Here is a 19,137-nt window from a genome sequence, read left to right on the forward strand (position 1 = left end):
TAAAGCACGCGCCTGCGCAAGCACCTTGCCAGCACACAGGCGCCTCGTTCGGTGCAGCTGAGACTCACTGACGCACGACTGGAGGGAATCTAAGTCACAAGCGCGAACTTGTCATTTACCAAAGTCCACTCTGAGCCTGAAAGATTTCACACTTAGTGATCCACTCGAGTATAGCGGACCCGCGAGCAAATGACAGGGGCCGCACAAAGCTTGACTGCTCTGAAAGACGGTCCCTCTGGTCGACGATGTAGTGAATTAGACGGCGCGCAGGCATCCTTGTGCACTCATTGACTGGACGTGAAAAGGTTGAAAGCTCGTAAGTGGAATCATCAAGTCTGAAATGAGTGACTGATTGACGCACACACCAGAGTGAATGTGGATAGTTCTGCAGTCGGTGCAAGACTAGTCGTGTGCCCAGCAGAGCTGGTCAGCAATCCTACGAGCACCGCTGATCTCAGTAGGAATGCCGTTGATAGCCTCTACATATCTGTGATGGATTTTTGCGTCATTAACGTCATCTTCGAGCCTCGCTACGCTTACAGATCCGTAGGGCAGCCATCTCACTTGCATTCCACGGTAGCACTGACGCCACTGCCACTGCGGCTCAGAGTCAGCCGTTAGCAGTGAGTCAAGGAGCAGGTGATCGGAAGACTCACGAGATGGGTTGGAAGTCGGGCACGGCTGTATTGCTGTATGCACGACATTTATCTCCCCATACCGTCTTTGCCGTAAGTGCATTGATAGGCTGACTGTAGCCAGCACAATGTGCCTGCTTGAGTGTCCAATCCACAGTGCAGCCCGCAATGACTAGTCCAGCCAGGCTACTTATGAGCATCACTTGTATGAGCTTCATGCTGTAAGTTGAGATGTATGGTGTTTGCTTTGTGTCAGAAAGGATGAAGACGTAGAGAAACAAGCATTGGAGATGCACAAGATGACGACGCGCGCAAAAGGAACATATTTGCAGATCAGAGAGAGGATGAACTTGCGGGACACGCCGCGTAGACGGCCTCGTTGATGGCTTGCGTACAACCCCATCTCAGAGGTCCTCCCAGCTCAGCGATTTCGAAGTACGGCACGGTCCACCCGGAAATCGCGCCTGTATTCACCAACGAGCCGACGTGGCCTGAGCGACTTCGGTGTGCAGCACGGTTCCGCAGACACTGGCGCCTTGATTGGCCAACGGGCCGGGTCGATGTGACCTCCACGGTCACCAGACTATTCGAAACATCATTTTTGGACGTCTGCAACAAATTTGGACGGTTTTGATTTCCTGTTCGATTGGCCGCGCATGAGACGCGAATGTCTCGCTGTCTCGCTTTCTCACATCCTGAGCTGCTGTACGCGCAGGTAGAACGCTCCGCCCATACGTCTGAGAGGTCGAGCACCTGCACCCTTGCTTCACTTACAGCATTCACTTCTGGTCCACTCGAGGCGTTGCTGAGCTGTCGACTCATCGGCACGTAGCGCGTTTCGTATCACGCATTCATCCAAAAGGCTGTCGTATGAGCTCAGGTGCACGTTGCCGCATAACAACACAGGTATATGCGGTCGTCGTGCAGTCTACTTTTGTCTCCCATCATCATTCTCCTGCCTTCTTCTCTGGCTGGTTCGTTGAAGTGACCTTGGCTCCAATCCCCTTGTGCAGACCCTAGCTGCCGTTGACCCAACATAGGGCCCTGGCAACGTCGAAGGTGATGTCTGCAGTGCCAAGGTTAGACTGCAGCCTATCGGGCGACGAAAAAAAGGTCAATGTGGTCAGACATCAATGAATTTCTCTGGTCTGTTCAGTCCAGCAAGCTCCCGTGGTAAGCTTCCGTGGTGTTTGAATGTGACACCACGAGAGAATTTTTTGCCGTGCGCTACTTCAGATACTTACGTGCATGAGACTGTGGCAGAGCCAGCTCTGCAAGGGTCGTGGCAGCGTAAAGGCGGTCAGAAATCGAATTGAAAGGCCTCACTTTTCCTTGTGCCCTCGCATAGCTGTCCCTATCCCCGCACGCACTCTGTCCGAGGCACTCACGTGTTCGTCGGGGTGAAAGTAGGAACGGCAGTCCCAGCAGCCGATTTGCACTCAGTAGACCACTGTTGTGACGCCTCTTGAGAAGAGCCCGGATTTTTGTATTCGACGCACGGCCAGTGAATCTTGCTCCAAGTGACCGTCATGCCGGCCTGGGCTAGCTTGAACATGCACACGATGGCAACCGCATATAGCAGCCTCATGTCGATCTTTCCCAATTGCGCGGGGCTTTGATTGAAGAAGGTAAGACAGTAGCTTGAAGATGCTGTGCTTCGGTGAATTGGTCGGCAACACAAGTAGAACGGAAGAATGGAGTGGCCAAATCCACCCGTACTTATGGTTGTTGGTCGACGAATCGCTCCATTGCTGGCTTAGATGCACCGAAGACGGTGAATTCCAAATTTGGGTGCACTTACCTCTAAAGAGCCTACATTGCTGTTGGTCTAGTAGTAGTCTGCGCCAATGGTTTCCCCATGACTCTCCGAACGCACAGTGCTCGCGTGCCGTAATTTCCGCACGATGCGCTATTCGTGTCATCGTTGAGGGCCTGCGAAAGGCTAGCTTGTCATACAGCACTGAAGGCACTGCAACGCTCTTGCCGCCAAAACCGCTTGGAAATGTCCTCCTTGCCGATTGTCAGTTGAGCGCCGCAGACTTGTCGCTGTGTTGGCCTCAGACATTCGGAAGCCCGGAGCCGGGCGGAACGTTGGATACCAAGGTGTGACTTCTTCGAGTTTGTAGAGCAATCTCCACATCGAGTGTCAACAGACGGCGTGAATTGTCTGCATCGCTCGGCGCACTTGAACGGGAACCATTGCACTCCCCAGCCGTCTTCGTCTCTCCGGACCTGTGCGCACCTCCGCGGCTGCAGCGGTGATGCGCTACGTGTTCGTAACGTGTGGCCGCGACTCTTACGAGTGCTGGCTTGGTAATGCTTCGACGCAGAACCCACGGTAGAGTTCAGGTCAGATAGTCAAAAGTGCAACATCGAGGGGATGCGCCTCATTCATCTTCCTGCCGGGAGCCTCTGCTTATGGCTCGGTTTCTCGGATGGTTCCTCGGGTCAAATTGCTCTGCCACCAGTCAGGACTTGGCTGAAGGCGTTGACATGTCGGCATTGGACTTCGCGCCTCCCGACGCGATGTCGGGCGCACACAGCTGCTCTTTGAGGGTCCAATAACGATCGAAAGCTCCCCGAAAGAGCGGATGCGCGTCTGCAGGTGCGTCGACTGCTTTCCTATCTTCAGGTTTGCCGTATCCACCTCTCGGACTTTCAGAAAAGTGAAGGATGTGAGTCCTTTGGGCAAGCTGATCCACCGTTGCACCAGGCACGAAAGAGATTCGAGTGCCTGACTGTCTGAATCCGCCATTGAGGACGACGAATGAGGAAGGCAAAATTGCGGTCGTGTTGCGAAAGTACGAGTTGAGCAAGTCCATGTCGAAGCCCGGTTGCGTCCTGGAGAGCTGCAAGAGACCTTCAAAAGTGCTATTGCTAGGTTGCAAAACGAGCAATGTGGATTGAAAGAAGGTTTGCGGTAGCCAATAAGCTCTAGGCGCATACAAAGGCCATTCTTCCAGCTCGAACAAGTTGTCCAGGTTGCGTAGGATCAAAGCGTCGCTATCAAAGTATACTACGCGATCGTAGATTCCTTCGAGCTGAAAAATGCTCAATTTTGTAAGTGAGTGGGACCAAGTAGAGAAGGATGGGCGAGCGAGAAGGTCATGCCTGTGTACGACGACTCCGAGTTGTCCAAGTCTTTGCTGATACCGTCCGAGCGGCAAATTCGTTGGCACGGTCACCACTCGGTCGATATCTGTGCGTGGATGGGTCTGTAGAAGCGTGTCGTGTGCTATGAGCGTGTTGCAGAGTGCGTTCGCATCCGTGGCATACGTGACTTAGGCGTTGCGAGAGGAAATTGAAAGATTTACATGGTTCCCCCCCTCGTCTTTGGCGGATGACAAGGCCTCCAAGCCAGCTTTGGACGATATAGTCGACGAGTGCGTAGGGGATGGGATCCAAAAGACGTGCGCAGTGCTGATGACTGAGACGAGGGTAAGAGTGAAAATGACTGCGAGCGCCCGAGCCCCCCCCGCACATTCGGCTATGCCACCGACGTGTCTTGTTGTGCCTTTCTTCGACATCTTCATCGCCCAGCGGTTCGTAGCTAGCTGCGAGTAATTCGTGGGAGCGCTGCATATCTCGCGTTGACAGCCGCTGAAAAACGAGAGGCGGGGCTGATGTGAAGGAGCTGTGTATACGCATTACTCGCTTTTTGTTGCGGCGAACTCAAAGTGAGGGGGACTATTTGGCGTTTCTATACATATTCGTGTGCGAATCTCTGAACCGACCATAGTGCGCTGCCCAGTCGTCTTCGCTTCAACGAGCTGACGGCTTTGGTGGCCCAGCAATCCTTCTGAAACCAGCTCTTGACAAGGCACATGCCTGCCGCTTGTCTTTGCGCCTTTTCGCGAATGTATTGCACATTTGCTTCGGACAGTCCAAGCGCGGAGCCAGCCGAATTCCTCCCTTTCAAGACGCCCGCGAGTGTCTCGGGTCCTGTAGAGCTCGCAGGCATAGTCGAGCTATCCCGTTGTTCGTGACTGTGGCTTGCCGCAAGCAAAGCTGCGCAGGGCTGGCCTGAATAGAAGCATTGCTCCCGGAGACGTGTGACGACTGCTTCAATTTGAGCTATTTTCGTTACCTAGAGAGCAGGTCTCAGAGCGACATTTGACATGAATGGACTCTTCGACTGACGGAGAAGAGATGGATTGTTTTACGATGCTCGCGACTCGTCACACTGTGAGGCGAGACCTGCAGCCTTGAGTGCCTTACTGTCGTCTACAGTCGTGATTAGCAGCAAGTTTGATGATGTTAGTTGGTGCGCTGCGTGCACCCTGTCCCTGCGGTCTCGCGGACACGCGGACACGCGCGCCTCTCTATACATCCGGACCACCGGCGTCCATGCAAGACATCGGTCCAACTCTCTTCGACATTTACATACTCGAGACTACGGCCCATACTTCTTTGGTGGAAGCTGATGAGGCTGATAGATGTGCTTCGGACATTTCTTGCTTTGTCAAATTGCGGGATGAGCCTCCACGCTTCCGAGTACCGTACCGCGGTCGGACATCTACAAATCAGATGCAGGATCACCGATGCAGCCTTGGCGCTCTTGATCCACGAATCTGTGATTTGAGGTGTCTCTCTCCCTCTCCTGTGTATCCAGTGTCTTGCAAAAATTGCCCTCACGGCGCTGCGACAACGTTCGAGGAAGCGGATAGATGAGCCGTCCGCGTGATGCCTGCCATGTCTTAACGTCTCGCCTCCATTCGTGATTGCAACCACGAATGCTGCACCATCGACTGTCGCGAAAAGCAAGACTCGTCGCTGCACGCTCGAGAGGTGCCGGTCCCCACGCGCATCGCCAAGCGCGCACAAACGTTCCGCCGCGGGCTGAGCACAGCCACCAAATGTCGCCAAAAGCGGCCAATGGAATCTGCCACTTTTCTGCAGGCCGCACAGAGGAGACGAGTGAATAAAGCGGTTCATGGTCGGAGCGGAAAGGCTTGATCGATGCTAATCGAGCGGAAATCAAAAGCTCTCCTTAGCTGCTTGCACATGCACGTGTTCGGAAAAGACGGCACGCTCTAGACGTATCACGTGATGATTCCGTGGGCATCGTGGATTATCTTGTGACGTTTCGCCACTGGTGACTCCATGCTCCTTGAATTCAAGGGAATTGAAGATCAACAAAGCTTCCAAGAGTGATGAGCCACGGTCTCCAGTTGGTGAACGCGATATCTAGGTTAGACCATCGGGAACGGTTTGCAAGCTCGCAAGCCGCCGTATTCAGAGGCCCTACCACTTAATTCAGCCCTACCACTTTCGGCGGATGGTGCTCAAGCGACTGAACATCTTTCCTCGAATCCCGATAGGAGAAGCGACCTTCAGCGATTGATGATGTCTTGCTGCAGCGCAATTGGTCACGCCCTGGGCGTCAGAGTCGGTGACTGCACATTCTGGACAGCGAGCGTCTACACTGCCTGAGGCTGGCGTCGATTGACGGCTACCTCGTGGCTATCGTTTGATTGCACATACCTCCGACGATAAGTTCTTGCTGGGTTGCGTGTCTGAAGCCGACGCTGGCCGCTTCCAATTTTCCCCTGATACAAAGCTAGCCAGCCGGCAGAGGAAAGACTCCTCAAGACCATCTCCTATCTTGAGAGAAATGCTTCTACCAACCTTCGCCATCACGATGGCAAAAAGTGTTCTGCCCCTCGCGCATTGGTGCGTGATCTTCTTGTTGATGCAAAGTTCAGCCGTCCGTGCACTCGAAAAGACTTGAAAGCCGCACGCGCTGAAACGAGATCCAGCAGCGGCTCTCGACGTCAGCTACACTCGACCTCCAGAGAAATGCACGGGCTACTTTTGGCCTGCAGCGTCTTACAAGGATGCGGTAGAAATCTGGAAACAGTTCTGTCTGCCGTTCGATGCCAAAGCGGTTCCCTTCATCAAGGAAGACACAGAGGCAGAGGATGCCAAAAACGATGGAGCTTATGCGGAGGTTGACCGCTAGTGAGTGCACTCTTGTGCGAAGGAGCAGGCCGGCAGCTATACTCAGCTCTGATTTCTTGTCTGTTCGTTGCAAAGCCTGCCTAAGACAAGCATTTTGGTACGACAAACAAGCGCGCGAATTGATCTGCCGGGCTGAGTACTCTACGCTTAAAGATTGGTGAGCTAGCTCAAAGCGGACCGTCAGCTTGTTGTGATGATACGCCTGGCCAAATTTGACCCGAGTGCCGGTTGCAGAACGTTCCTGAACGACGACAATGAATCCAAGAGATGCTCACCAATTCAGGATTGCCGATCACTCTAGGCGCCCATATTTGCTCTGCGACGGGTGCAGCGTTCTCTGGGTGCAGCCGCACTCCTCGAGCAAACATGCCGAGCGTCAGGCTGCGTACATGTCGAAGGCCGTAGACGAAGATTGTCTGTTTCGGCTGGGCGTAATTAAGTGATTTGACTTGGCTGTTGTGCAGAGATCCATCCCGTTCGATCTCTATTGCGGTGCACTGCTCGATCGGGACGGCGATGTCCGGACTTGACACACACACAAATTGAGCAAGGCCTTGACGCCGCCCAGTCTGCGTGATTGGCACTTTGTCGTAGGGTGCTTGACACTCGCTGACAGTGGCGCACAAGTCTCTAGAGATAGCGGCGTGCTTCTATCATTTGAGAACTACAAAGAGCACACGGGTGCTCCTACTTGCTTCGCACCTTCCTCATCCGCTCGACTGCTCCACCGAACGTCGCCCAATCGCTCTTGTCAACATGCTTGCCACAATGCGTTCCTCTTTTGCGCGCTCGATGCTCTTCTGCGTCGCCCTAGCAACGGCACCAAGTCTTCTCGTGCAAGCTGCTTACCATTCCGACGACCTTCCGGGTCTTCCGGGGACACCCGGGTACGAAGACTATCCTAAAGGCCCTTGGAAGCCTTACCTGGCTCCTGGGGACCCCAATGCCGCAGTGACGGTAAGCTGGACACTCTCTCAGCTCGGTTGTCCTGGCACTTTTCAAAGCGCGTCGGACTTTGCCAGCGCCAACACCATGTGGCAAGAAGAGTGTCACAAGCTGGATCCGAGCGCTGTGGCATTCATTCGACAAGACAGCGAAGCTCAAAAGGTCAAGAACAATCCAACTTGGGCAAAGGTCGATTGCTAGTGAGTGTTTTCCAAGCGTCCTTTCAGCCGCTATCGTGTCCTCCTGAAGGGCAACGTAGCACTCGTCCGTTCCAAATTGCCCATGCTGAGATGTCCTATACTTACAATGCATCCGATGCGTCTTGCAGTATCGGCGACCCTAACACCGGTACGTCCATCGACGCCGACGTGCTTTATAAAATCTGCTGGGCCTACTACTTCTGGTAGTACGCGTAGAGAATCGCAAGGTAAGGAGTGCGAAGGTCCTTCTGATATTTGTACCGAGTGCTGACGGGTGGATCCCCACATTTGGTTCGCAATGATGGCGTCACCTCGGAAAGGTACATCCGTCAAGAAGTTCCTTGCCGATTCGTGTGAGCTTCGCCTTGCAGGCCAATTGCAGGCCCTGACATGACGCGTGTCATCTAAGAGTCTGATCGCGCATGATGTGTTCGAGCGCGCGACCTCCAGCGAGCGCATATTCAAACCGCACACCGTCGTCGACTTTGTGCCATTCTGACATGCAGTGCCAACGAAAACGCTGTTCCAACGCTGTTCTCTGCCCACAATATTCTCTGCCCACAATAGAGTGAGCAGTGCGCCGACATTGTCAATGCTAGGCGCGAAGGTTCCTATGCTGAGACCAATGCCCAAGGAAGCGTGAAGCCGCCGCGTATTCCTTTATTACTGTACCTGCGATTGGCTGCGCGTCTTGACTTGCTGGTAGATGTCGGTGTCCTCGCGACCGCAAGCTGGCGCCAAATGAGCGTTTGGAAGCGGCGGTGGCGGTCGATCGTCGGCCGCCAAATGTCAGTCTGGCCCGTCTTGGCCCGTGTTACAATGGCTCATTTGTGAGGTTGTCGATGCATGCCGCTGATGAGTGTCTACCGATGGCCGACACGCAGGAGCCGATTCTCGAGACTGCTGCAGCTCTTATTGTGCTTCCAGAATTTTCTTTTCAACTAGGGTGAGCCTCGAGTACCGTGCTTGGCGCTGCTTCATTTGCGCAGACGTTGCCTTTGGGACGAGGTGACCTGACTTTCCGCCGCACGAGTCCCTAGAAGCGTTTCTTTGTTCACGTAGGAGAAGCGCGTATATAAGGGCCTTCGATCTGGTCAGTGATCAGCTTGGTCTGGATTCCCTCCACACAAACAACCTCGCATCCTCAAATTCTCGCGACGATTGTCCCAGCTAAACTCACAAAAGTTAGCTTTTCATCATGCGAGGCTCTTGTTTGCGCTCGGTATTGTTCCTGGTCGTCTCGATCACGACCAAAAGCCTCTTCGTTCAGGCTTCTGGTATGGGCATGGGCGAAGAACCCGTCGAGCCTTGGAAGCCCTCTCTGCAAGATGGAGATCCCATCAACGCTTTGACCGTCAGCTATGTCCGCGGGGAAGAATACTGCCCAGGAAAGTATCGAGGCGCCTCTAATTTTGCCGCAGCTCGGGCACTCTGGGCGGCTACCTGCACCAAGATCAATGCTCAGGCAAAGCCTTTCTTCAGGCAGGATTACGAAGCTAGTAGGCACAAAGATGGGCCATGGGCAAAGGCCGATTGCTCGTGAGTATTGCCCCTGCACCTGAACTGCCGATTGCTTTGCTTTGCTTTGCTTTCGAGAAGTCTCGCCTCGACGCTCTGTAATGTTGACGTCCATCACGCATCCCGCCTTGTATTTCAAAAATGCTTCGTAGCGTCGGCAATCCCGACGACGGCGATTCCTTCAACAACGATATCCTCGACACTATCTGCTGGGAAACGTACTCGTGGAAGTGAAGCGCTGCACAGTGGCATGTGAGTGACGCCGACCGCGTGCGCAGTCTTGAATGTCGGCTGACTTGTTTAGCGCATCGACCTAGGACGCCACGCAGCGCAGCGCCTCTTCCCAGGTCCATCGCTTCGCAACAAGAGCCTGCGCGACCCAAGCCGAGTTTTCTTTGGCGTCTACGAGTGCCTTGCACGATTCTTTTCGCGCTTCTTCGAAATGTTCACATGCTCTTTCATGCCCATCTCGAGGGTTTCCATCCAGATTCTTGTCAAGTTCCCTCTCGTTTCGCGATCAAGTGTTCCAATCTCGCGATGCTGAACCAAAAGCACATTGCAACTTCATCTAATGTCGACGCTTCCAAAATCTCTCCTCCTGGCCCTTGCAAGAGCCTCTGTCCTGTAGCCATTCAGGTCGAGACCGACATCTTGAGCTTCTCTACTCGGCGCCGTACGCCTCTGATTCTGGCCGATCACGAAATTTCCTCGTGCGCCTTTTTGCTCCACACTCGTCTCATCATCTTCATCCGTCTGACTCTGCTCCTGCTCTTCGTCATCCACCAAGCTCTCCAGATCCCCATCTCGAATCTCGTGCCTATCCAGCAGATCAAGCGCCTCTTTTGCTCTATCCCTCAACCTCCTTCTATCCAAAGACTGAGCATTCATAGCTCTCCTTTTCGCATCCGAAGTGGTGGATGTGGAAGTAGCGAGGTGCGGCTCTCCGCCCCGAAGCTGATCATACGTTCTGCTCGACTCTACCATGTTCGAAAAGCCTGAACTGCGAAAGCCCATGCCTGTATCTTGACCCGTGCGCAGGGATCGGAGGCTAGTAGTCGAAGTCGAGTGATCGCCCGATCTGGATGAGATTCTGGTAGAAGTTGAAGCTGGTCCCCACACTTTAAGCCCTCGCACGTGCGTGTCTTTGCCGTTCAGATGACACTGCTGAATGCACACCTGCAGCAGGTAAGCTTGTATGGGCTGTCGAAGCACGATATGATGGTGAGCAACGCACAAGCTGAATTGAGTCGGTCCCTCTCACTATCAGAATCGACCAGCCGTCGTCCTTCCACAATCCTTTCGTCCCAAAGGGTACTCACCTCTGGTCGATTCGCTCGAATCTCACTCGGCAGATTCCGTCCTCTCCAGCTCTTTTCTTCTCGCTCCTCTCGGCTTGCACCACCTCCACCTTTCTGAGCTTTCTCCTTCCTCACCACAGCATCTAGCTGCGCATCCTCCTTCTCATCGTCCGTCTCTTCGCTGTGCGTCGCAGAAGGCTTGGACAAGGCAAAGTGATACCAGCCTACCGGCTTGTCCAGTGTTCTGATGAAGAGATCAGACAGTGCGATGGAAAAGGCGAAAATGCGGATGCGAGACGACGAGAAGCACAATCGAAGTGAGCTTGCGACCTGAAATGGGGGGGAGGTGTGATGCGCTTCGGACTCACCGAGTACGAACGTCGACTAGATCGTGGTAGTGCGTACCAGCCCTGATAAGGATCTTGCTAGGCGTATAGCTGTCGTCCAGCGAGTGATTCAGGTGCAAAGAGATGTGCTGCGATGCGATGCGATGCGATGCGATGCCGCCGCATACGCGCATACTGTTCAGCGCTCTAACCAGTGGCGGCGAGCACACGACTCGATGTGCCACTATTTGCAGACTCACGGTGAGCATAGTGCTCTTTGAGAATTGGATATTGATGAGATGAGGTTGCGTGCCGTCGGAGCTAAAGGGCATTGGCGCAGCAAGCAGGCGACGAGCATTCAAACGATGCCACATGTTGCAGCGAGTGGTTCACACAGCGCGCGCGCCCCCCCAACGCAACTCACTGCCAGCTCGTCTCCACATCATCGTTCCTCAGGGCTTGCACGCCGCATCCAGGCTTGTAAGAGGACAAGCTCCACATCGTGCCAGCTTGACATCCCACCTCTTTCTTCTCCGACGTGTCTTGGGGATACGGAGCATCAGCGAAGCACTATATTGTCATATTGCCCTTGCTCACCACATCCAGCTCCTCCAAGACTCACTCTGGACGTCATAGTAGCCCATGTTGGAATGTGCTGGCGCTCGTGTGCTTCCTTTGAGGCTAGCTCTCAGTTGGAGATGCTCAGAGCTTCGAGCTTCGAGCTTCACTCGGGCTTTCCTCTTGAGCACAGCAGACACGTGTCAACAAACGGCCACCCTGACATTGCAGACGTTGTCTGATCGCGTGACTGATTTTGAGTTGCCGCAAGGTACCTCTATCTAGGCGTCTTCAGTTCGAAGCTGAAAGCAGAAAAGCGTGCGTGATGGTGGGAGTAGGGAGCGTAGGACGAGAGCGGTGTGCGTGCGTGCGTGCGTGCGTGCGTGCGTGCGTGCGTGCGTGCGTGCGTGCATAGGATGCTCCACAACGGCGCACGCCGCACGCGCGCACACGCGCGTGCAACGCGGGATGCTCAGGTCACGTGGGCCTCATCACCTGACTGACCCGCCGGCCCAGATCCGAAGTTGAGTCAAGCCACAGTCACGAGTCAAAAGTGCTCCACGTATGGGCCATGTACTCGTGACTCACGCCTGTACGCAGTAGTCACGAGCGGTGAGTGGAGCAGAAGGCAGGAATCAAGAATCACGAATGCAAGAATGGCGTGGTGCGCAACTTGCATACCAAACGCTCCATATAGGATCACAGCATATATGCGGCTGAAAGATCTCATGATCAGGACGTGACTCTTGACTTGAAGCTCGTGAATGCGAATGCTTGCCTCGTGACACGACTCATCAACACCCGCTCGAGAGTCTCGAGTCTCACTGCATACACCAGCGACCATCTCGCCAAGCTCATCCTTGCCAGACCCTCCCCGCACCACCCCTTCTCCTTCTCCCTCTCTCTCCCTCTCACGGCGCACACACCCACACACTGCCCATTGATATCATGTCCGGTGCATCGCTACTGACCCGTCTCAACTCCACGCTGACCACTCGCAAATCGGAATTGGAGAGCAGGAGCAAAGAACCTGGGCTCAAGAATGATCTCATCATTCGTGCTGCTCGTGGCGAGGAGACGGAGAGGGCTCCGGTCTGGGTGATGAGGCAAGCAGGAAGATATCTGCCCGGTGAGTTGCATTCTCCTGCCCATTGGCCCCGCTGGATTTGGGCATGCTCCATCGTATGCTTATGCTGCTTCTTCTTTCTCTCCTTCTCCACTGCACTGGCCGCCGCACCGCCCGCGCAAGAGTTTCGAGCGTTGAGGGAAAAGCACGAATTCTTCGAGTGTTGCAGGACTCCAGAGTTGGCCGCAGAGATTACGCTGCAGCCCATTCGTCGCTACTCGGGTCTCTTGGACGCGGCCATCATCTTTTCCGACATTCTAGTCATTCCTCAAGCCATGGGATTAGAGGTGGAGATGCTGCCAGCACGCGGACCTCACTTTCCCAATCCTCTCAACGAACCATCGGACATGTCTCGTTTGAGCAAAAAGGTGGATGTGCAAAAGGAGTTGGGTTACGTCTATGAGGCTATCAAGTTGACCAAACAGGGATTGGATGGCGAAGTGCCGCTGATCGGATTTTGTGGGGCGCCTTGGACTCTCATGGCTTACATGGTCGAAGGTGGTGGAAGCAAGACTTTCGAAAAGGCCAAGAGATGGCTCTTCAAGTATCCAGAGGAGAGCAAAGAATTGTTGCAAAGAGTCGCCGACCTCTGCGTCGAGTTCTTGGTCGGTCAAGTCAAAGCTGGTGCTCAGGTGAGTGGGGGTAGTAGGAGGGAGAGCACCAAAGACGCCTCTCATGTATGCTCATGTGCGCTTTTTGCCGCACGCCTCGTCGATGTTGCATCGCATCGTAGTTGGTGCAGGTCTTTGATTCCTGGGCCGGCGAGCTCTCTCCGCACGATTTCAGGACCTTTTCGCTCCCCTATCTCAAGTACATAGCATCCGGCGTTCGAGATTCCCTCTCGTGCACATCCTGCAAATCCGTCCCCATGATCGTCTTTGCCAAAGGAGCATTGGGTCATTCTTTGCCCGATATTGCCAAAGCTGGGTACGATGTCGTGGGACTGGATTGGACCGTGGAGCCGGCTGTGGCTAGACACATCGTCCAACAAGCTGCGCCTGGCGTCGTCTTTAACAAGAAGGCGGCGGGCGCAGAGGCGGGCCATCGGTGAGTGGACCATCTTGCAAGCGCAGAGCGAACGCTGCATCGCATCAGGACTTTGTGCGCTTCCGAGAAGCGCATGCTGATCGTATTGCGACAAACACCTTGTTGATACCCCGAATGCCGAATGGCGCAGTGTCGCTCTGCAAGGCAACATGGACCCCGCAGTGCTCTATGCTGGTAAAACGGCCATCGAGAGAGAAGTGGAGAGGCTGTGCAGGGCCAAGAAGGGCGGCTTTGGAGGATCGGGCGCTTGGATTGCCAACTTGGGTCATGGAATCACACCTGGTGAGTTTGCTCTTTCACTCAGAGGCGCTAGCCTGAAGCATGCATGCGACAGAGCAGCTCCTGGTCTGGGTTTCGAGTCTCGACGCGAATGCTGTCATCCTCGTGTGAGATGGATCCCGCTGGGATGTCGGCTATTCTCGCTCGGCTTGGCTCCATCTCATCTCCAACACAGCCATCAAGCGCGATCCTACTAAATCTACACAGCCGGGGCAAAGGCACTGACACGTCCTCACGCCTTCCCTTCATTTCGCCAGGCGTCGACCCGGAAATGCTGGGTCATTTTCTCAAGACGCTCAAGCGCGTATCTAGCGAGGTGGCGGGTGCCAAGGATGAAGAGTAAAGGGCATTGCTTTTGCCCTGCAGCGGAGGGAGAAATCGTTGAGCTGTTTGTCACAGAGATTTTACAGTTGCTCCTGGTGCGTCGGGAACGAGGAGATCGACCACGAACGAAAGGCGGTACGAGTGTGAAAGGACGATCGCCTTGCGCCTTGGCGCAGTGTCGGCAATAGCGGATGGTGCCAGCACAGGACGTCTCGGCCGTCGAGGAGCGCGGTTCACAGATTGGCTTGGGGTCAAATTCCCTCGAATACAATTGATCGGAGCATTTGCAAATTCGAGTGATCCGTGAGCAGCGCGAAGTACCTGCATGACTGATGTGCAAGTGAGGCCTCCTTGTCTATGCTTCGGAGTTGGGGGCTTGTCGATCGCTCGAGATGAAAGTCGAACGCTCTTTGAAGCTTGTGAGTAGCTACGCGACCGTGCAGATGTCTAGAAGACGAGCCCATCTCAACGAGCGTCGAGAGACTTAGGCGTGTTGCGCGTCTTCATGAACAAGATTGACGCGCATCGGATGGGCAGATCAGGCGGATGTGTACATCGCCACGCACGGAATGAGTCTAAGTTTACCCCAAGCTCGACATCAATTTCTAGGGGGGGGGGGGGAGAGGGGGAAAGAAATGCTGTTGACACCGTCAGCAATAAGCCAGTAAGACGCGAGACCATTCCACAACGTGCAGAAAGAGGGGGGGGGCGGCGCTGTGATTTTCTAATTTGAACTTGCAAGAAGAAATCAAACCTCGGCATGGGAGGAGAAACGAGCGCGTTGGGCGCCTTGCCATCGCATCACTTCTCAGTCTCCTCATCGAGCCGTTGACACTTTGCAGCCTCGGAATGGGGTCATGTGGGCGCGTACGCATTCCCAGCAGATTTTTCGCTTCGAGGCTTCCCTTTTCTGCGCGTAGCTTCGCACCGGCCTTGGCATCACCAACGGCAGAGAGAGAGAGAGAGCGCGCACGCACGCACGAGAAGCGCGAGCGAGCGAGCAAGGGAGCTCGCACAAAGCCATTTTTGCGGAACATCTGTTGCCAGCTTGCAATGCTTTCACTCGTCCGAACTCCCCTCAGTCGCTAGCACTCGCACTCGACTATAAGCCCTCCCGCGCACGCTGCCCTTTCTTCCCTCCAATCGGAGCGAGCGAAGCGCCATCCATCGCCGTTTCCCATTGACGCTCTTGCAGATGTTCGCTCTCAAACTTGCGCAGTCGCTTCGTAAGTGGCGGCGATGTGAGCCTTGCCTGGACAGTCGACTAGCATAGCTCACCGTCATTGCGGCGTTTGAATGTGCGAGGCGCGCAAGCATGACGTGAGCAGTCCTTTCGAACGCTCATCTTCGCAGACCTCATAGACCTGCAACGATTGGCCCATGACTCCGGTGATGCAGAAGCAGAAGAACATGATCCATGGCATTCTCTACGATCCTTTACCAGTCGGACATGGAGTGCTGCGCACAAGGCTCAAGCGAGGCTGATCTCTTCGCGCAAAGGCGAGAGAGACAAGCTTGCTAGGCTAAGAAACAGACTGCCAGTCACGCATCGTTTTGTAAGGAGATCATCTCATTTTTTGGTGTCATCGAGTCGTTCGACATCAGGGTAAAACGGGCAAATCGCAGGTGACGTTTCGGATCTATATGCAGGTGAAAGCGGAGCGGAGCTGGGGTGGGGGAAGATGTACATGATTTGACCAGAGAAGATCGATGCGGTGAAGAACAATTGGCGAGCAGGCAGGCAAGCCTTGTGCAGGGCGACCCCCTCAGACACGGCCGAACTGAGGAGCGTTGAGGATGATGCCCATGGGGATACCACCGAGCAGACCAGCGATGGGAATGGTGACGACCCAAGAGAGGAAGAGGAGACCGACACGTTGCCAGTTGACAGCTTGGAGCTTGCCGTTCATGAGACCGACACCGACGGTGGCACCAGTGATGCACATGCTGGTGCTGACTGGCAGCTTGTACTGAGAGAAGATGACGATGGTGATGGCGGCTGCGAGCTCCATGGAAGTTCCACGAGAAGGACTGTGGTAGGTCAATTTGGAACCCATGACCCGCATGATGTTGTATCCGTAGGTGACGAAACCAAGGACCAAGACGAGGGCGAGCACGGCAATCTGCCAGAGGGGAACTGGAAGCTTGGATGCGGCTGCATCTCCAGTGGACCATGCAGAGTAGATGACAGCCCAAGGAGCAACAGCGTTACCGACATCGTTGGCACCGTGAGCGAAAGACGCGGTGCATGCGGTGATCAGTTGGATGAAGCTGTAAGTGTGCTCGACCTCGTTGGGGTACTTGGTAGCTGCATTGTAGACCTTCTCCATGCGGGCGCCTTCGGGTGTTCCGGCCGTTCCCATCTGAGCAGCGTGAATGTCGTAGTTCATACCGTACAGAGCGCCAACGACGATCATGGCGGGAATGCGCCTGACCGCAGTTACCAGGTTGTGCCTCTCGTAGATCATGCCGGCACCCATGGGGTTGTTGTGCAAGAATCGCATGGCCCATGCCAGAGGTCCCTTGCCGGCGCGCAGCTTGGCGTGGAAGCGCTCGGTGGCCTCAGCCTCGAGCTCCTTGTACGACTTCTGAGGAGCGACGAGCTCGTTGACAGCGGGGCTGGAGTTTTCATCGATGGCGATCTTCTCGTCATTGTAAGCACCAGAGTGACCGTCGACGGAAGAGGTAGCAGACTCGTCGCCGTGTTGGACGACGGCGTAGTTGGGGACGTTGGCAGCGGCGGCTTCCGAAGCGTGCGAGGGGCGGCTCCACAGGAGAGGGCCCTTGATGACTTCCCAAGCCTTGAGCTCCTGGTCCTTCTTGATGACCTTGGCGTGGAGCCATGGGACAAAGAACAGACCGGCAAGGAAGAAAAGACCAAAGCCAACGCCGAGAGTGACCGAGGCGATGAACCAGGGTGGACGAGCGTTGAGCTTGAGGTTGGGAGAACCCTTGTAGACGATGGAGAGAGCGCACACGGTACCAGCGACGAGGAAGAAGAATGGCGACGTGTAGACGGCCCATGGGACTGGGTTGCGGCGGATGTGCACGGTGAACTTGATCAGGGAAAAGATGATCATGCCGAAGACTGCTGAGGCAAAGGGAGCCATCGCAAGACCGGAGAAGATGGCACCAAGACCAGAGCCATTGTTCCAACCCCATTGCTGTGTGCGTAGGAGCGATAGAGACGTGAGCGAAAGTACGCTGCCTGCTGCGCTCGAGACTGTGTACTCACAACGTTGCGAGCACCAGCAGTGGCAACACCGACACCAGCGACAGCCGAGATCAAAGAGTAGGTTGAGGAGACGTGAGCAGAGTGACGAGTGCACCACATGACCCAGGTGGAGGCACCAGCAAGAGCACAAGTGAAAGCGAGCATCTGAACACCGGCATTGCCCTGGAAGGCAGCGTTGGGAATGATGCCGTTCTTGATGGTGTCGGCGGTACGAGCACCCACTGTCAGAGCTCCGAGAAGCTCAAAGACCAAGGCGCAGACCATTGCAGCTCTGTACGAGATACTGCGACTGGAGACCGAAGTAGCCCAAGCGTTGGCAACATCGTTGGCACCATTGTTGAAGGCATCCAACATAGCAAAGAAGGTGCCGATGACGAACACATAGGTGTATTGAGTGAGGACTGGCATCTTGACTATAGGGTAGGGTGAGATGTAGTCGAGAGTGAGAGCCAGGAGGGGAGGTGGAAGCTGAGTTGGGCTTATCGAGCGGGGAGGAAGGTGAATCAAGGAATGAGGATGCCGCTTCTTAAGGCTTTCAGATGGCAACAGATGCTTGCTACACGCGATCGAAGAAGATGCTGAGACTGACTGATCTTGGTATCGTCCGAACTGCCATTCTGCCAATCTGCAACACCAACAGCAGCCACACCTATGTCGCCACACTTTGAAGATGTGTGCCTGAAAGCGCCGTTGGCTCTGCACGTCTTCGAGAGCGCGACCGCTGCGGTATCGGCGCTCGCAAGAGCTGTCCCCCCGAGCTCGATCAGTTCCCCGATGGCGTTCATTTTGCGAACGTGTACACTCGTACAGATGTCCACGAGCAAGGTCTGGATTTCCTGGTATCACCTCGATCTGCACGTCCAGGTTGTAGAAGCAAGTCTTTCATGTTTCGGACCTGCGGCACGGAAGAGCGGGCGGTTGCGGCTTTCGTCTGGTGGACCGGATTGTAAGTCGGCGGCTGCCTCTGTGCACCTAGTAGTCGCATCGCACCGTGTCTGCAAATGCAGCGAAAGCCCGAAGACGAGGAACCAATTTCGGTACACTCGCATTGTGGCGCTTGCGGGGAGAAGCACTCTATAGGCAGACCACCTTGCCAAGACATGCGGCCTCCTGCAAGGTTCGAACGCCGCAAGAAGAATCCATCCGGGGCCCGCCGTATACTGAGCCGGTGAAGGGGGGGCTTGCGCTTGACGCATTGGTCACTGTCAATGGCATCTTTAGCGTACCTGTACGATGTTTGAGTAGGGCGAACCGTTTTGGCGTCCCTACCTCGTGCCCAAATCTTCTTGGCGAGAGTTGGCGGAGTCTGGACTCTTTGCAGCGCTAAACATGCGCTAAATGAGCTGACACACTTTTGTAGCTGTCACAACCGAAATTAGAAGGTCTTCGGAGGTCGGGTCTCTTTCAACATGTGGACGTTTACTTCAAACTCAGCCTAATCGCTTGCGGCCTAACACAAGACCATCAATAAGGTATCCTCCGGGGGCTGCAAAGGTGCTGCAGAAGCCATTCCGCGACGGAAGCTGGTGCTCGGCTCCGGTCGCCAAAGAGAGCTGTGCAGCTCAGAGCGTACTCTCCAGTCAGTCCTTTCCTCTCGGAGACAGCCGACTTGCGAGCTGAAATGCCACAGCGGCTGTGGTCGAGTCAATTCACAGCGACTCTTTCCTTCACGAAGCACTCGCTGG

At 54.8% G+C, this 19,137-nt stretch overlaps 7 protein-coding genes across 7 annotated transcripts; 1 reads left to right on the plus strand and 6 right to left on the minus strand.

The window, feature by feature from the left end:
• Positions 1–1,882: 1,882 nt before the first annotated feature.
• On the minus strand, positions 1,883–2,804 carry IE81DRAFT_220336 (hypothetical protein). The gene is made up of 2 exons (XM_025511038.1): positions 2,024–2,804; positions 1,883–1,906 (listed from the first exon to the last, which is right to left on the minus strand). Exon 1 carries the CDS (start codon positions 2,555–2,557, stop codon positions 2,075–2,077), a length of 483 nt encoding a protein of 160 aa, XP_025367641.1. The 5' UTR covers positions 2,558–2,804; the 3' UTR covers positions 1,883–1,906; positions 2,024–2,074.
• IE81DRAFT_220316 (hypothetical protein) lies at positions 2,805–3,659 on the minus strand. The gene has a single exon (XM_025511037.1). The coding sequence runs from the start codon at positions 3,577–3,579 to the stop codon at positions 3,052–3,054; it is 528 nt and encodes a 175-aa protein (XP_025367642.1). The 5' UTR covers positions 3,580–3,659; the 3' UTR covers positions 2,805–3,051.
• On the minus strand, positions 3,660–4,587 carry IE81DRAFT_220315 (hypothetical protein). Its single transcript, XM_025511036.1, has one exon. It carries the CDS (start codon positions 4,281–4,283, stop codon positions 3,741–3,743), a length of 543 nt encoding a protein of 180 aa, XP_025367643.1. The 5' UTR covers positions 4,284–4,587; the 3' UTR covers positions 3,660–3,740.
• A 3,901-nt stretch (positions 4,588–8,488) lies between these two features.
• On the minus strand, positions 8,489–9,541 carry IE81DRAFT_220363 (hypothetical protein). Its single transcript, XM_025511039.1, has 2 exons — positions 8,922–9,541; positions 8,489–8,789 (listed from the first exon to the last, which is right to left on the minus strand). Exons 1-2 carry the CDS (start codon positions 9,372–9,374, stop codon positions 8,778–8,780), a joined length of 465 nt encoding a protein of 154 aa, XP_025367644.1. The 5' UTR covers positions 9,375–9,541; the 3' UTR covers positions 8,489–8,777.
• Position 9,542: 1 nt separating this feature from the next.
• IE81DRAFT_361202 (galactose-binding like protein) lies at positions 9,543–11,384 on the minus strand (the record flags this gene model as incomplete). The annotated part of the gene is made up of 5 exons (XM_025516725.1): positions 9,543–10,496; positions 10,763–10,801; positions 10,926–11,032; positions 11,144–11,204; positions 11,308–11,384. 5 exons carry the CDS (start codon positions 11,382–11,384, stop codon positions 9,824–9,826), a joined length of 957 nt encoding a protein of 318 aa, XP_025367645.1. The 3' UTR covers positions 9,543–9,823.
• A 746-nt stretch (positions 11,385–12,130) lies between these two features.
• Positions 12,131–14,500, plus strand: IE81DRAFT_325539 (putative HEM12-uroporphyrinogen decarboxylase). Its single transcript, XM_025514550.1, has 5 exons — positions 12,131–12,570; positions 12,691–13,199; positions 13,301–13,614; positions 13,745–13,896; positions 14,151–14,500. Exons 1-5 carry the CDS (start codon positions 12,390–12,392, stop codon positions 14,234–14,236), a joined length of 1,242 nt encoding a protein of 413 aa, XP_025367646.1. The 5' UTR covers positions 12,131–12,389; the 3' UTR covers positions 14,237–14,500.
• A 1,483-nt stretch (positions 14,501–15,983) lies between these two features.
• IE81DRAFT_293359 (phosphate transporter) lies at positions 15,984–17,860 on the minus strand (the record flags this gene model as incomplete). Its single annotated transcript, XM_025511994.1, has 2 exons — positions 15,984–17,381; positions 17,453–17,860. 2 exons carry the CDS (start codon positions 17,858–17,860, stop codon positions 15,984–15,986), a joined length of 1,806 nt encoding a protein of 601 aa, XP_025367647.1.
• Positions 17,861–19,137: the final 1,277 nt, after the last annotated feature.

The sequence above is a fragment of the Ceraceosorus guamensis genome (assembly GCF_003144195.1).
Source record: "Ceraceosorus guamensis strain MCA 4658 unplaced genomic scaffold IE81scaffold_66, whole genome shotgun sequence".
Classification (NCBI taxonomy): domain Eukaryota; kingdom Fungi; phylum Basidiomycota; class Exobasidiomycetes; order Ceraceosorales; family Ceraceosoraceae; genus Ceraceosorus; species Ceraceosorus guamensis.